Source organism: Diaphorina citri, unplaced genomic scaffold (assembly GCF_000475195.1).
Source record: "Diaphorina citri unplaced genomic scaffold, Diaci psyllid genome assembly version 1.1 scaffold290, whole genome shotgun sequence".
Classification (NCBI taxonomy): domain Eukaryota; kingdom Metazoa; phylum Arthropoda; class Insecta; order Hemiptera; family Psyllidae; genus Diaphorina; species Diaphorina citri.
This window is the reverse complement of record NW_007377726.1, coordinates 185,084-202,646: the sequence shown is the minus strand read 5'-3', so window position 1 is coordinate 202,646 and position 17,563 is coordinate 185,084. Positions and strand designations below refer to the sequence as shown.

At 34.1% G+C, this 17,563-nt stretch overlaps 3 protein-coding genes and 1 long non-coding RNA gene across 5 annotated transcripts in view; 2 read left to right on the top strand and 2 right to left on the bottom strand.

Annotated features, from left to right (window-relative positions):
- Window positions 1-1,661: 1,661 nt before the first annotated feature.
- On the bottom strand, window positions 1,662-5,275 carry LOC103507122 (ADP-ribosylation factor 6). The gene is made up of 4 exons (XM_008471568.3): window positions 5,068-5,275; window positions 4,294-4,547; window positions 3,212-3,410; window positions 1,662-2,672 (listed from the first exon to the last, which is right to left on the bottom strand). The coding sequence occupies exons 2-4, from the start codon at window positions 4,477-4,479 to the stop codon at window positions 2,530-2,532; spliced, it is 528 nt and encodes a 175-aa protein (XP_008469790.1). The 5' UTR covers window positions 4,480-4,547; window positions 5,068-5,275; the 3' UTR covers window positions 1,662-2,529.
- Window positions 5,276-6,298: 1,023 nt separating this feature from the next.
- The window catches only part of LOC113466548, a 25,228-nt gene continuing 13,963 nt past the window's right edge, over window positions 6,299-17,563 (top strand). Inside the window, exon 1 of the long non-coding RNA XR_003390917.1 lies at window positions 6,299-6,370. This is a non-coding gene — a long non-coding RNA (uncharacterized LOC113466548). The remainder of the gene's footprint in view (window positions 6,371-17,563) is intronic.
- LOC108252129 (UPF0235 protein C15orf40 homolog) overlaps window positions 6,389-17,563 on the top strand; it is a 23,712-nt gene continuing 12,537 nt past the window's right edge. The window contains exon 1 of the mRNA XM_026822068.1: window positions 6,389-6,597. Coding sequence (XP_026677869.1) covers window positions 6,434-6,597 — 164 coding nt within the window. The 5' untranslated portion in view covers window positions 6,389-6,433. The remainder of the gene's footprint in view (window positions 6,598-17,563) is intronic.
- The window catches only part of LOC103507124, a 117,140-nt gene continuing 109,646 nt past the window's right edge, over window positions 10,070-17,563 (bottom strand). For both annotated transcript variants that reach the window (XM_026822067.1, XM_017443188.2), the window contains 2 exons: window positions 11,193-11,355; window positions 10,070-10,638 (listed from right to left, as the gene is read on the bottom strand). In XM_026822067.1, the coding sequence (XP_026677868.1) occupies window positions 10,383-10,638; window positions 11,193-11,355 (419 nt within the window). In that variant the 3' untranslated portion in view covers window positions 10,070-10,382. The remainder of the gene's footprint in view (window positions 10,639-11,192; window positions 11,356-17,563) is intronic.

Sequence of the window (17,563 nt, the reverse complement as noted above, 5' to 3'; positions counted from 1 at the left end):
TAGTTCTCTCCATAATATTATTATTGTACTATATTCAAAACATTAATATTTATTCAATATTATAACAACCTTGTATTTACAATATACAAATAAAGAAATATTTTACACAGAGTCTTCCAAGATTTGAACTTTTTTGTTATTATTAAATATATAAATAAAAATAATTAATATCAATTTTATTTCGTAATAAAATGCTACATACTGTTAAGAATAAAATAAACTGACCTACCTATAAATTAATAATAATAAAAAATTAAGTTTGTAGAAATTAAATTCTCTTGTTTTTAGATGTATTAGTTATATGTTTCTTTCCTATTCGTTTCAGCTATTTTTTCACTGGGCCATGATTTTTTATAGGTATATTCTTGCCCTATAAAGTTTTACTTTCTGTAAGTTCTAGTGATGAAAGTTCGAGTACTTACTTTTTTTTAAGAGGTTTGACAGAGGGAACTATAACTGCTATGGTCTTATCTAACCACACACAACATCATTCTATTGAGAACTGGTGCATTCAATGTGCTACTTATTGTCATTGGCCACTGTAAGACTAAATGATTTTCAATCTAACATCATAGCCAAACGCATTTTCTTCGTTTTGGTCTCAATATTTTTTTTAATTTTTATAGTTTTTTCTGAGATAATAAAAAAAAATCATGAGAATCACCAATACATTAACCTCATAAAGCCAGCAGTATGCAATTGACCAGACAGTTACACATCCAGACACTAACCACACACAACATCATTCTATTGAGAACTGGTGCATTCAATGTGCTACTTATTGTCATTGGCCACTGTGGGACTAAATGATTTTCATTCTAACATCATAGCCAATTTTTATGCATGTGATTCATTGTACACAAAATTTAGAATCAATATTACCACAAACAATGGGCCTGTGTTTTTTGATTGCAAATATTTCAATGGGTTACTTTCTGGTGTTCTTGTGTTGACCCAGCACCTAAATGGGAAGTATTGTGTCTCTTCCTCTCTTCTTGCCCATCTGATGAGAGGCATACTACGGGATGGGCATACTATGACACAGACCATATATGTCTAATGTAGCAGTTGTTTCATTGCTACAAATGGTGGTAGAACACTCTTTTTTTTTGGTTGGGTCAGAAATTGCATCTAATGGAAAATTAGCACCAAGAGAAGCAAGAGCTTCAGTTTTTATTTCTCAACCCATATAACTGTGAATGTAGCTAAGAAGAATGATTCTCTTAGTTGTGCCATGGATATTTAATTTTACATTATTACAATACCAACTTGTGCGTTTAATAAAACAAAATAGAGTTACAATCTACATGACTTTAACTCTTAGAACTGAGCTATTCGCATAACTTATTGACAGAAGATGGGTTAGTTTTATACCAAGTTTATTTATAGCTTTGCATAGTCGGTATGCAGTATTAGGTCTCTGAGAAACGACTATAATGTTTTGTGTGGTATAAAAACTCTCTGCACTTAGATTTATATCAATAAAAAAATCAATCGTAATTTGTAGGAAGTAGAAGGAGCAATTTGAAATAGGTAGTAGGGAAAAAAAATCAATAAAAAATACAATATATTAGGTATTGTAAATGTAAATGCATATAACTCATCATCATAATATTACCTATCATGCAAATAACTCACTATCATATTATTACCTATCATTATTTTGTTGAAATAAAAGCCAAACACACGACCAAATCAACTCATTTACTTAGATTTGTAAATAAAAAATGAAAGCTAAACTCAGAATTCAAGCTAAAATTACTTTAAATCAGCTAGTTCGGGAGGAAAAAAAGACGGACATTTCATCTGGAAGGAAATTCAATTAATTGATGATAATTACATTGAGTGTAGATCTACATGGTACAAGGCATTGATTGATTAAAATATTAAGTACGACTAGTTTTCGGTCTTTGGAATTAAATACAAGGTCCGCATGAGGAGACTTTTATATGCTAAAGCTGAGTTTTGCTAGCTGCAAAAGTCATGATTATCTAATGCCAGCTAGATAGTACACTAGTACAGTGAATGGTCGGCTAATAATGTGAAACCTAATCAAAGTACGAATTTTAATTTGAAAACTTGGCCACATGATAAAAGAGCTTTAAAAGACGGGTGTTAAAAAAATCGTCTTGGATAAATTGGCAATTTACAAGCTATGACAGAATTCCGTTTCCAAGTTATAAAATTATTTTAGCATTTTCTCATTCACATACTATTTTAATTGAAAATAGAAAGTAAAAAAGCCAGAGAAAAAAAAGTTCAACAGGACAAGTAAGTATTTCTTGAGATTCAAGACTTGAAGGCTACATCAACCCACATACAGTACGACCAGGGAAAATTAATCTAAGTATTTGTTTGAGCGTAGATATACAGGTGTACAATGCAATTCACAAACCCCAATCAAATCCACCTTCAGAATATTTAACTAATAGAAATTATAATTCACGAGTTGAATCCAATATTTCCTACTAAGTATCATATTACATGGGATTTGACAAGCAGTAGCAATTAGGCAAACTTACATCCGTCTCATAGCTTATGATTACTGGTGAGCCATGTCAGACCTTCATACAATCCATCAGCTGTAGTGGCACAAGATGGCTGAACGTACCAATTTCTATCCCGGATTCGTGTCAAACCCAACTTTTCTTGAATTTCGTGGGGCTTCATTGCTGAGGAAAGAAAAGAATCCAAGATAAGTCTAATGAATGTAATATTACTGTATGATCTAGTTAAGTTCTCTTTTACGTTGACAAAGGCTAGCCACTCACTATCAGGTAGACCTGATCAGGTCCACCTGTCAAGTCTATCTGATGAGCACATACACTATCAGGTAGACCTGACAGGTATGGCTGAAAAGGTCTGCCCATCAGGTTTACCTGATGGTGATTGGCTGACTACATTCACTTTTCATCAGGTGGTTCAAATTTCCATTGCAAAAGAGCATTATTAATTAAATTGAAAGAAATTATGTAATGCATATTCTACTTGAAAACTTGAAATTCTGTCAAGTCTATCTGATGAGCACATACACTATCAGGTAGACCTGACAGGTATGGCTGAAAAGGTCTGCCCATCAGGTTTACCTGATGGCTGACTACATTCACTTTTCATCAGGTGGTTCAAATTTCCATTGCAAAAGAGCATTATTAATTATATTGAAAGAAATTATGTAATGCATATTCTACTTGAAAACTTGAAATATACTTACCATCAGGCAGATCTTGTTTGTTGGCAAATATAAGAATAATAGCATCTCTCATTTCTCTATCGTTGATTATCCTGTGCAGCTCTTGTCTTGCTTCGTCAATTCTGTCTCTATCCGCACAGTCCACAACAAAAATAAGACCCTGGGTCCCTGTGTAGTAATGTCGCCACAAAGGCCGAATCTTGTCTTGCCCTCCTACATCCTATAACCAAAGAATAGAGCAGAGTCATATAGGTAAGTGCATTCTAATTTACAACTCAACACTCCTTCTTCTCAATATACACCAGTTATATCATTTTTAGGTACATGCTGAATATCTACTCTATTGGGGACAATTATTTTAACTTTTTGTCAAGGTACCCACCAGTTATATCATTTTTAGGTACATGCTGAATATCTACTCTATTGGGGACAATTATTTTAACTTTTTGTCAAGGTACCTATGTACACATCCTCACATTAACCTCATAAAGCCAGCAGTATGCAATTGACCAGACAGTTACACATCCAGACACTAACCACACACAACATCATTCTATTGAGAACTGGTGCATTCAATGTGCTACTTATTGTCATTGGCCACTGTGGGACTAAATGATTTTCATTCTAACATCATAGCCAATTTTTATGCATGTGATTCATTGTACACAAAATTTAGAATCAATATTACCACAAACAATGGGCCTGTGTTTTTTGATTGCAAATATTTCAATGGGTTACTTTCTGGTGTTCTTGTGTTGACCCAGCACCTAAATGGGAAGTATTGTGTCTCTTCCTCTCTTCTTGCCCATCTGATGAGAGGCATACAACGGGATGGGCATACTATGACACAGACCATAATTATGTGCCTAATGTAGCAGTTGTTTCATTGCTACAAATGGTGGTAGAACTCTCTTTTTTTTTTTGGTTGGGTCAGAAATTGCATCTAATGGAAAATTAGCACCAAGAGAAGCAAGAGCTTCAGTTTTTATTTCTTAACCCATATAACTGTAAATGTAGCTAAGAAGAATGATTCTCTTAGTTGTGCCATGGATATCAAGTGTATTATCTAGTATTATTACTATTATTAGTGTATCATTACTTACCCAAACATTGAATTTGACATTCTTATAAGTGACAGTTTCTACGTTGAATCCAACAGTAGGTATTGTGGTAACGGATTGGCCTAACTTTAATTTGTACATAATTGTAGTTTTACCCGCAGCATCCAATCCTAGCATTAGAATTCTCATCTCTTTGTTGCCAAAAATTTTTGACAAGAGTTTTCCCATGATAATAAGTTGTGCTCAAGTCTAAAAAAGTTTAATTCAAATGTTGATACTTCTGAACATTTTTCATTCTGAAATCATAAAAAAATAAATCACTGAAAGTTGACAATACATTGAATGAGTACAAAGGTGGTGTGTATAAAGGCAATATGTCAGAATTAAATTAAAGAAACATTATTTAACAACCATAAGATAAGGTGTCTGACTGTAATCAAGACAAAAAGATTTCTCCATGTAGCAGACAATAAATTAACCTAATATGTATTGAGTACATACCTACAGGTTACTAGGGTCCCTCAAGTCTTAATAGGTTTAAAAAAAGGCAGTAGGATAATGGAAAATGGATCAAGGCAGTGATGCTGAGTAGTAATCAATCGTACCCATTGACCTTAATTTCAATTGTGCTACTACTTTCCAATCAGCTACCTATAGGGGACTTCAAATACAATGAAACAGTATAGGACAAGGAAACTAATCAACATTCAATGATCTTGAGAAATTAGTCATTATTACTTTTTTTTTATCAGTTGAATGTATTTCCATTGTATGCCTTGAGATGAGTACATAGCTTGCATTCCAAAAACCACTTACCATGAAATGAAGAGCTTAAGCTCACACCCCGCGATAACACGTCTCACATATGCAGTTAGGTAAAAGAACGATGTACTTCATGATTGTTCTCAATTAAACGTTAATAATTAATTTTACCTTGTAGAATAAATTAAATATAAAATTAAATTAAAAATTTAAAAAGGAAGACCCCTCCTAAAGAACTTGATTTATTTTTGGAATTTTTGTCAACTAGAGGTAGGTATTCAAAATTTCTCAAAAATATCAATACAGCGTTGCCAGATGTTCACCACTTTGCGCCAGAGTATTGAATTACCGTACGCCTCGAAAATTTATCGCACGCTGGGGCCCGTTCCTGAAATCAACTTAGCACTTCGCAAAAATAATAATAAATAAAACTTTCTACTTGCGCCAGAGTATTGAATTACCGTACGCCTCGAAAATTTATCGCACGCTGGGGCCCGTTCCTGAAATCAACTTAGCACTTCGCAAAATAATAAATAAAACTTAAAAACTTTCTATATTAGTTAAGCCAGTCTCAGGGGATTTATGTACGCTGGTAACCAGTATGTACCTATGTTTATACTGTCAGTTTTTTGGACCGCGGAATTCGACGTAAGGTAATGAAAATGTGGGGAAGCAATGTGCAATTCTCATTGCACCTATGATTATTTTGCTTCCTTACATGTAGGGAACATTGTTATGCTAAGGAAGGACCTATCACCTTCAAGCAGAAAATGTTCATTGTTAGTTATTGGTCACATTGACGCGATACGTATTCAGTTCGCATCACTGCGATCACTTTGCAAATTGCATACACGAATTTCAACATACTGATAGATTCTGACGTGACTTTGTGAAGATTCATCTTGAAAAGAAGAACACAAGCAACTGTGAAGAGTGTGATCCATCTCATTTAATAGAACATCCTATTGGAGCTATCTAAATTCTAAATGCTTGCAACACGGACATTGATCACTCACTCTCCATCACCATCCAGTTGTTTATTCTTATATCCTGTAATATATCATCTCCTCATGGGCCCTAAAACAATCAGTGATGCCAAATCAAAAAAGTCCAAAGCTCACACCAAGCACCTACCAGTTGAAAAAATAGTAAGTGCCACATGTATTGCCATGTAAGAATTTTAACCATGTTATTAATGAATGCTTGTCATTATAAGTGTCATTCTTTGGCAAAAATATGGAGGTACTGTGAAATTTGATCATGTTCCTATTACATATTTCAGGTCTATAGTGACGATTTTATTGTGATGATAAATTCATTGATTTTTCTTTACAGATTGAGTGATGCGAATCTTCAGGTTGTGTCAATGGTGATCCATCTCATTTAATAGAACATCCTATTGGAGCTATCTAAATTCTAAATGCTTGCAACACGGACATTGATCACTCACTCTCCATTGCCATCCAGTTGTTTATTCTTATATCCTGTAATATATCATCTCCTCATGGGCCCTAAAACAATCAGTGATGCAAAATCAAAAAAGTCCAAAGCTCACACCAAGCACCTACCAGTTGAAAAAATAGTAAGTGCCACATGTATTGCCATGTAAGAATTTTAACCATGTTATTAATGAATGCTTGTCATTATAAGTGTCATTCTTTGGCAAAAATATGGAGGTACTGTGAAATTTGATCCTGTTCCTATTACATATTCCAGGTTTTAATTCCTCAAAAAAATTCATACCAAATAGCAGCAAAAATGGTTGATGTTCATAGTGTTTTACTTACCTACATAGAGTGTAAAATAGAATCTAATAAAAAATAAAAACAGTAGTTAATAATATTAGGTATAAATTTAATTTATTAAAACTAACTTTTAAAATATAAATATGTATGTGTGAGAGAAGAATAAGAATAGTTACCTAATTTATTACAGTAGGATTTTTTTTTTTTTAATATAATATTGGCTACTGATTCGATAGTAGATACAGGGTGGCCGAATTATCCATTAAAGTTTTCAGTGTCGATTGGTGGCACCATCCTGTAAATTTTACTGGGTGAATCAGACTAATGGTTGGATAAGTTATTAAGACAGGAGGCTATAAAACCGATTTGACCACAGGAGTTAAATTGCCCCTCAAAAGAAGTACCGACTATTTCAAAAAATAATATGAAAGTTATGTGAATTGGTCATGTTGTATTTTGAGGTCTTGGACCATTGTACAAGAATAGATAGATAGGGAAGACAAAAAAATAATAAATAGAATAAAATAAACAAGTATTTCTACACAGAAATGTTTTATCTAGCTCCTGAAGATATAACACCATATGACTGCTATATGTTCCTTCTTGTTCAATATTGGCCATGGGTATAAAAAGGTTTCTGACAGGTTATATTACCAGTTGTCAGTTTTTCCAGGTATCTAGGGCACCATCTCCGTACCCTAACATGAAAAGGCAATTACTGAATTACCTACTTACCCTATACTTTTTTTTTTACAGGCTAATGAACATGGTCCTGACAACATAGTGGTGTGTTACGTACTTATAGTGACGAGAGAATTTTACATTTAGCAAGTAGGTACCTAAAAGAACACAACAAAGCATCTAGTCTAGAATCTTATTTCGGTAGATTGTTTATCATCTTCCTAAGTACAGACCCAAATTAATTTCATTACCTTGACATGAGCTCCATTGGCCATAATAGAAGGAGGTTGAAATCTCTTCTGATTAGTAAAGGTTCTTCTGGTACTTTGGGAGTTTATGGTTGTTTTTAGTTCAATTTCCAGATAAAATTAATCAATCCTGAATCACTTCTTCACCAACTACTACCACGTTCGTTCACGTTCAGGAACTTGGAAAAGGAAAAGGTTTTTTTTCAACTTTATGAAATTTTTGTTTACAATTTGATAAGGCGATTAGAAACCCCGGGTATACTCGTGATGTTATTGGTAGGTGCGTGACACTGTGCTGATCATGCTGATGTGATCTCTTCCGGGCCAAAAATAATGCAAAAAGATTCCCATTTTCCGGATTTCCGATAAACTTCAACTAGGGTACCAAATTTTGCACAAAAATCTGATACCATTTCGTAATTTGAACTCAAAGGGGCAGGGCTACCAGTGTCACGCACCTCTGATACGCATACCCGCTATTAACCGGATTTGGTTGTCGAGGTGCCTTACATTAACCCTTTTAACGACGGACGACCGGTCGTTTACATATTACATATTACATTTGAATTTTTGAAAAGGATTAGATTGTAGATTTGAAAAGATTTCAGATTTTTGATTTTTCAGGAGGATAGATTAGATTTACCATTTTATCAAGACCAACGACCAACTAGATTAACTAGAACACTAGAACTACATAGAAGCCTTTGAAATAGGTATTCAAATTCAATATTCATAAATTCACATTCAAGTATGTTTGGATATCTATATCAGGATTCAAGAAGTCATCAAGTGTTTCAGTAGTAAAGTATAAGTAGGTACCTTTTGTAGTATGTATTCTATACTTTCTGTAGTCATTGGTTTATTTGATCCAGCTGTACAGGATAGAATATTAGAGACAATTTTCCCTGTCTGAAGTACCTGTTAGCCTGTTACATCAGAGGCACAGACCATCACCTGTGTCCACTCATAGTGACAGTCATCAATTGACGAATTGACGTTAATTGCCATCAATCAATGGCCATTGACTATGTGTGGCCACAGCTTTAAAATCATCTCTTCCTGTAGATTTGGGCAGTTCACCACAGAAGCTTTCTTTAAGTATTCAGTATGTACAAGTAGTGAGTGGGTACTCAATTAGTCTGTCTTATCTCCTTTTATTGTTACATATAGGTGCTTAATTATTATTGTCACATAAGTATTATGTTTCATATTTGTTATGGATGAACAGTCATTTCATTGATAATGTAACATGAACAATATTTATCAAGTTTGCATTTTGGTAGGTACCTCATCAAAAATTAAAATAACATATTTATAAAACAAATCCATTTTTCAGTCTTCTTGGAAATGTTTTAAAATAGTTTTTTTTTTTTGGTGTTTCAGCAAGAGCCTGGAGTGATCCATCTATGGCCTATTCAATGTTCATTCTCTATCCAATCACTTACTCATATTCAGTTTCATGAGACTAGGTGTGCCCTCCCTAAAGAAATGTAATAAAAAGTATAACAAGTGATCAAAAAGGATCTTTCTGTGAAGACAAAGTTTGACCTTTTCAAGTGGTGAGAATTTCAAGTTTTTGATCGTCCTCTTGAGAAATTTTCGTTTGTTAATGTTACTGAACAGAATATACCTTGTTTATCCTGCCCGAATAGGACTGAAAAGTCCCTTTACCCCGGCAGTCTAAACAAGGTCTCGTATATTTGATGGGTTAAAAATTAACTTTGGCTCACTTAAGAGTAAGGAATCAAGGAAGCATGCATACATATAGGGATGAAAAAATGTAGCTAAGTAGGTAGGTACATAGAATTTTACTTTCCTTCAAGTTTCTAGCGCTAGGGAAAGAAAATTCAAATTTGTATGAATGCCGTGCATCTATTTAAGTATGCAATGTGCAACACAGAAAGAATTAGTGGAGATGTCTAGTTTACTACATATTTGCTCTATTTAATTTAATCGTACTGTAATAACTGTGCATTCTTATTATTATTATTATATAAAAAAAGCATAATGAAGGTACCTATTATGGCAATATTGGTCATCTATCTACAAAAAGTTCCAACAAACGTTTCCGTTTTGTTAATGTAGCATCTGCTTGGCATACAATATTATTGTTTTTCTTCAATATAACTTCCGACAATCTAAAATTAAACAAAAAAACGTTTTTTTCCCCCTAACAAATGAAGTCAGAACTCACCAAAGAGAAAATGTCTGACATGATGGTCTGAGAAATCGCGGGTAAACGGAAAAAATATGCTTTTTTGTGAACGATAGCAAATAAGAGAACGACATTTTACAAAATAAAAAGCTTTTGAGCATTTGTCAGTAGAAAAAAATAGGTTTCAAACACCATCTGTTTCCTTGGGCTATAGGGTGTAGGGCGAGGATAAAACGCTGCACAGTATGTTTCGAAATAAGTGCAAACGTTTGATTAGGTTGAGAGTTGAGATTTTGAAGTTTTAGGAGTAGAAAGTCACGTAGGTAGTTTGGATTTATCATTTCAGAAGTTGGAAAAAAACAACAACAGCCCAAAAGAAATCATTTTCGAAACTTTTTTACAGAGTTGACCCCTCTTCAAAACGGCTTATAAGACATCTATTCCTGGACACTTTTCTGAAACACCCTGTTTATGTAAACGAAAGAAAAACTCAAGGAAAAAGACAAATGGAGTCCATCTTTTCAAACAATGGGGAATAAATCATGTATCCCTACGTAGGACTCGTTTCCAACCTCTAACTCTATCAAACTGTTGAGATAAAGAGACTACATGTCCTTCGACAAAGCTATTAAGCAAAGGCTTGGCGTAATACTTACCATTAAGTACATGGACCATTACACTGGCAGATGCTAGTTTGCCCACTAGACACGTGTAGTTGCCTGTATGGCGTTTCTGAGCATGTCCAAATGTTAACGTGGAAACCAGATTACCAGGTTTTAGATTAGAAGTGTCCTGGCTGTAACATATGGAAGAAATAACTTGAAATTTGATTAAACATATGGAAGAATTAACATGAAATTTGATGTCACATAGGGAAGAAGTAACATGAAATTTGATGTCACATAGGGAAGAAGTAACATGAAATTTATCACTCGTATTTAAGGCTAGCTAGGGCTGACCAAAGATTATCGTGGTTTGATTTTAACCCAGGGTCGAGCTAGAGAAAAATTGGCAGTATGTGCATGTATGAATGCCTTTATGAGAGATATGTAAGATTTTGACCATGTAAGATAACATTTTGGTGAAATTTACAATAAATACATTTACACTTACATACCTACTTCGAAATCTTTTTATTTAAAGATAAACAGGCGTGCTTACTGGAACTTGACCTGGCGCACTGCCGATGCCGCGCGCTTAGATTTACTATACAGATAAACTAGAATAGAATATACCTAATTTATACTGCTAGGATGAAACTGAAAAGTCGCTTTACCCCAGCAGTCTAAATAAATAAGGGAGAGAGATAATGTCACTTCAGGAGAGTTTTTTGCGGTAAACATATCTTACCTCACTCCTTTGGTGACAGGCATCTTGCCTCGTAGCCAGGTGATGTTATCTGCTAGGTTTTCTATTTGAGCCGCAATGCAGGTGAGTTCTACAAAACTTCCCACCTTGTAGTACCTCTCTGTCACCACGTGTCTCTTCTCGTCCATGATGCTCACTTCTGGAGCTGAAACATAAATATATTGTAATGGTAATATCACTTTTATTCAACAAATTAGGATAATTAACCATTTATTGAGGAAGCAAAATAAATTTTACGTACCTACATTAAATAAAGTTATTTTTATTTTATTTATTTTTGATTATTATTATTTTGCTGATCCATTGTTTGTACCTTCAATAATAATTATTAATATTCAATTATTTTATCAACAACATTTTCCATTATTTTAAATAATTCTATTCTGTGTTATATATTACTGTAAATTTAGGGATAAGCTGGTTGTCAAGTGATGTAGAAAAGCTCAACCCAATAAAATTTACCCAATAAAATGAGAAATTTTATTGTTATTATTTTTTTCCCAAAAAAAAGTTACGTTCCTAGTTCCTATATAATTATATGTACTCCATATAAAAATAAAAAAGTTTTTCGTACTAGAATCTAAAGTTTCAAGTGTATCTTTTTCGGAAGTATGAGGAAAAATTATAATAATATGTAATTTATAAAAAATTATAAATAAATTTAAGAAGTTTAACCCTTTACCTACACCCTGTTGCTGACAGAGACCTAATATGACTTAGGAAAGTATTGTCCTTAGGACCTTAGGAAGGTTTATGACCTAATATGACTTACAATATTAAAGTAATGTTCTTACCAAATATAATAAAAAAAATTGTCCTATTTATTTGGTGCTTTAACACTAGGGACAGTAGGTCGTTCGCATCGGAAATATAATATTTAAAATGTCCATTGATTTTATTAGACGTGTAATTTGAAGGCTAACAAATTGAACATCTTTTCGTCCTTAGGACCTTAGGAAGGTTTATGACCTAATATGACTTACAATATTAAAGTAATGTTCTTACCAAATATAATAAAAAAAATTGTCTTATTATTTGGTGCTTTAACACTAGGGACAGTAGGTCGTTCGCATCGGAAATATAATATTTAAAATGCCCATTGATTTTATTAGACGTGTAATTTGAAGGCTAACAAATTGAACATCTTTTGTGACTCTTTTCCAGAGGCTTTTTGTAAACCTTGTAATCTGGAGAAATATCCAAATGGATTACATATTACATTAGTAACATTGAATAGGGTTTGTTCAAATTATGGGGAGAGTTTAATCCAGAATACAAAGACCGAAAATATCTTCAAGAAGGGTATTTATTGGAATATCGAATACGCAGTGCTAGAACAATATAGAGTTGAGCAACTACAATAATAATAAAATTATACTACAAGTTTTTCAAACTAATTATATTAGAAGAAATTGCTCGTGTCTCCCCTCCCCCCTCCAACCTCTAACCCAATTTGTTTTCAAAATTTTATTTTTAGATATTTATTTTTAATTAAAATTTTCTGAAGGATTTCAAATTCTCTTCTCAAAATTATATAAATTCATAAAAAAGATTATGTTATTTTTTTTTTTATTTTATTTATATTATGTAATTTTTAATAGGAATGTTTGGGAGTACACAAGAAATACAATAGTGAAAGAGCAGGGTTTTGTGTTAGAATGACATTTTAACCAATTCCTCAACTGATATGGCCAGTCTGAGATGTTTTAACCTGGATCATATGAAATGTTCTCACAGTCCAATACCCAGATAAATGCCCTCGGTGTTCCTTAATAAATTTAGTTTATGCATGGCCTGGTATATGGACTTATCTCTGTACGTTTTGTGTTTGTGTCGCCCTCTGAGGTTGAAAGGAAGAAACTGAAGGCAAGTGGTATAGGGAATCTAACTTGGGCTGAGATTTGAATTACCCAAGAGACTAAAAAGAAGCAAACTTTGCTATTTAGATAAGCGCTATAAATTTCCTTCTTCTTTTTCTCTTCTATTTCCGAGATTTTTTCCTTCATTTTTTTTGTACAAGTTTTGTATATTGATAGCGTTCTTGATGTGGAGGGAGAGAGAAAGAGTTTCTTGTGAATCGCTCTCTTGTATAACGAACAATATTGTCTGTATCATCAAAGTCCTTGGTTTGAAGCCGGGCGAACAGTTCATTTTAGATGCATCAACATAATTAACTCGTAGCGAACTCAGAAAAAGGGCCCCTACGATGCCCCTGAAGGCCCCATGGGGCTCAAAATCCAATGAATAAATTTCCTTTTTGTGTAGAACATGAATTGCACTCTTTCATAAAAGAAAAAGAATTGAAACGAGCTAACAAAATATTTAGTGGATGTGTCAAAAGCACCTAATGTTCTATCAGAAATCTGACATCAAGATAAAGTCATTTTACACTCCATCCGGTATCGAACCCGGAATTCCTGTGTTGATTTCCATAATATTGTACCACGGGCATTCTCTTCCCGCAAAATATCAGGGAAAGGGTTCTTTCTCTCTTTTATTCTATCAAATGCGTTATTGCATTCTCCATTTTGCTCATTCTTCTTGGAAGTCCCGTCACCCCCTTTTCCTGGAGCTTTTGTCATTTCCTCAATGACTTTCAATGTATTGGAAAAAGGGAAAAAATATTCCGACGTTTTGTAGAGAAATAAAAAAAAAACTCAAAAAGCACGAACAAAAAATACATCCCATGGAAAATGGTAGGGAAAAATGAGACTGAACCTACACATCTCAACATTATAGTAGGAAGTTATATTGACCACAGAATAATGTACTTTGTTCCAAGCCCTAGTCGAAGCAGAAAGTTATGCAACTGGGTACTTAAATAATATCTACAGTTCTACCTACACATGAACAATTGAACATGGTCTTGTTTGACATTTATATGTTTGGAAAAGTTGTGTACGAGTTCGTAACTTATAGCTTTTATACAATAACCTATAGCTACTTGAGAGATTTATCTTCACTGTCCCCTGACTCGACACAATATCACCTTGATAGCTCAGTGGCCAAGCATTTGCCTGTTAAAGCGTCAGGAGGTTACGTGTTCCAAGACTTCTAAGTGAAGGCATGGAACTTTATCGTGAAATATTTGAACATTTGACCACAATACTGCTGGAGTGAAGGGACATACCTAGTACCTACTATTTTATATGTACATATAGTTATTATTACAATAACTATGAAGTATAAAGGTATCTATTGAGTGTACGATCAGCACTTAGCAAACCCTTGAATTCGTACATTATTAGCCCCACACTTGAACAAACTATTAGTCGAATCATTAAATGGGAAGAAGGGACTTCAGGGAACATTTGTTCATTCAAATGCAGCGCATTAACCGAGGGAGAATTTACAAATATAATTAGGATCGGGTAACTCCATTTGTGAAATAGATCTAGAATAAAAAAATGATGTATAAGAGGCCTGCAATATAATATTTTTTCCATTTTTTTCTCCATTTTTTCAAAACAGCTTTTTTCCCCCTTCTCTTTTTTATCTAAAGGTAAGGTGAAGTGAGGGACCTGCCCGCAGCCCCTCACTGCCCAACCAAACACAGGCACGATCCACAGGTCCTCTCCTCCCCTATTCACCATATTGTAATGGAACAAAGCTGACGGTAGCATAACTTCTGCCCCTGCGATCCCCGCTCATTCACGTACCAATTTACCTTTACATTTTTCTCCTTCTGATAAAGTCAAGTTCATTTTTCATTTGCCTTCAGTACCCCCGGTTTGCTTTTGTGTTTGACTTTTGTGTGAGGGGATAAAATAAAAATATGGTGGTAGGTAACGTGGGTTTAAGCTATGGGTTTATTTTTCATTTATTTTTATCGTACCTCAAAAATTTGGGGCTAATTTTCGTTGCTCTCCCTCTGTTGTTGTTTTGCAGACCTGCTAATTTAATAAAGTGTTGATCAGTTGTCCTGATGTACATACCTACAGTAGTAATATGTTAATATATATATCTATAGGAAGCTTTGTCTTTTTTATAACATGAGGAAGGGGAACCTATTTCTCTGTAGTGAAAGTAGAACATGTAGTATGGTAGATACGGCTTATCTCTGTTCAGTGGGATTTTAATCATTTGAGGATTTACAAAGAAAGTAGTAGGCTTCCACTACACATTCTAGATCTTCATGTAATCATAGTAAGTCGCCTAAAAGAAGAGGAAGGTGTAGCGCAGCAAAAGCATTTTACTTAGCGTTCCTTTTCTTTAGAAATACAAAACAGGTCATCAAACTTTTTCAGGTCTCCATGGAATTTAACCTCGTATTTCCGAGGATGTCAGTATTGTAATACAAAAATTTCAGACCTCATTCCACCTCCTTCTCTCCCGCATATTCTGCTTTCCAATATTCAAAAAAAAAAAAAAATCTAATCAATTCTTCTTTGTTACGTTTTTCATTCTTTCAGGATCATTTTATCAACACATTCCAATTTCGTATGCTTCGGAACTCTAGAGATTTAATTCCTGAACAAAGAAGGGCTTCTCGGAGGGGACTTGAGGTAAGTTTTCAATACCCATAGATCCCAATATTCAATTGCTTATGTACTCCTGTACCCGAATCAAAGGTACAATTTCGTATGCTTCGGAACTCTAGAGATTTAATTCCTGAACAAAGAAGGGCTTCTCGGAGGGGACTTGAGGTAAGTTTTCAATACCTATAGATCCCAATATTCAATTGCTTATGTACTCCTGTACACGAATCAAAGGTATTTTTTTATTTATGTAAGTAGATATAAGTATAGGCAGCAAAAGAACCCTTGCCAAATGCCTGGAAGGGGAAGTTTTGATTTATTTATTTTCTTTTTTTTATAAATAAAGAGAAGAAATATGTAAATGACCTCGCCAAAGAAATGAATGGCCAATTTTTTAAATCCCTTTTTTTATTTATTTTTATTAGAGTGAATATTTGTTTAATTTGTTTATTTCGCGAATAACCTTGCCAGATGTATTAAAGTATTAAAAGGAAAACCTACACCCTGCCAATGTAAGAAGTTAATATTACGAATAAGCGTACATTATGTTGCTAGAGTACAGACACTAAATTATTATTTTAATTAAAAAGGAGATAAAAAAAAAACTCAAAAAGCACGAACAAAAAATACATCCCATGGAAAATGGTAGGGAAAAATGAGACTGAACCTACACATCTCAACATTATAGTAGGAAGTTATATTGACCACAGAATAATGTACTTTGTTCCAAGCCCTAGTCGAAGCAGAAAGTTATGCAACTGGGTACTTAAATAATATCTACAGTTCTACCTACACATGAACAATTGAACATGGTCTTGTTTGACATTTATATGTTTGGAAAAGTTGTGTACGAGTTCGTAACTTATAGCTTTTATACAATAACCTATAGCTACTTGAGAGATTTATCTTCACTGTCCCCTGACTCGACACAATATCACCTTGATAGCTCAGTGGTCAAGTATTTGCCTGTTAAAGCGTCAGGAGGTTACGTGTTCCAAGACTTCCAAGTGAAGGCATGAAACTTTATCGTGAAATTTGACCACAATACTGCTGGAGTGAAGGGACATTTGAGCAGTGTGTTCATATAAGTACCTAGTACCTTCTATTTTAATTGTACATATAGTTATTATTTCAATAACTATGAAGTATAAAGGTATCTATTGAGTGTACGATCAGCACTTAGCAAACCCTTGACTTCGTACATTATTAGCCTCACACTTGAACAAACTATTAGTCGAATCATTAAATGGGAAGAAGTGACTTCAGGGAACATTTGTTCATTCAAATGCAGCGCATTATCCGAGGGAGAATTTACAAATATAATTAGGATCGGGTAACTCCATTCTGTGAAATAGATCTAGAACAAAAAAATGATGTATAAGAGGCCTGCAATATAATATTTTTTCCATTTTTTTCTCCATTTTTTCAAAACAGCTTTTTCCCCCTCTCTTTTTTTTATCTAAAGGTAAGGTGAAGTGAGGGACCTGCCCGCAGCCCCTCACTGCCCAACCAAACACAGGCACGATCCACAGGTCCTCTCCTCCCCTATTCACCATATTGTAATGGAACAAAGCTGACGGTAGCATAACTTCTGCCCCTGCGATCCCCGCTCATTCACGTACCAATTTACCTTTACATTTTTCTCCTTCTGATAAAGTCAAGTTCATTTTTCATTTGCCTTCAGTACCCCCGGTTTGCTTTTGTGTTTGACTTTTGTGTGAGGGGATAAAATAAAAATATGGTGGTAGGTAACGTGGGTTTAAGCTATGGGTTTATTTTTCATTTATTTTTATCGTACCTCAAAAATTTGGGGCTAATTTTCGTTGCTCTCCCTCTGTTGTTGTTTTGCAGACCTGCTAATTTAATAAAGTGTTG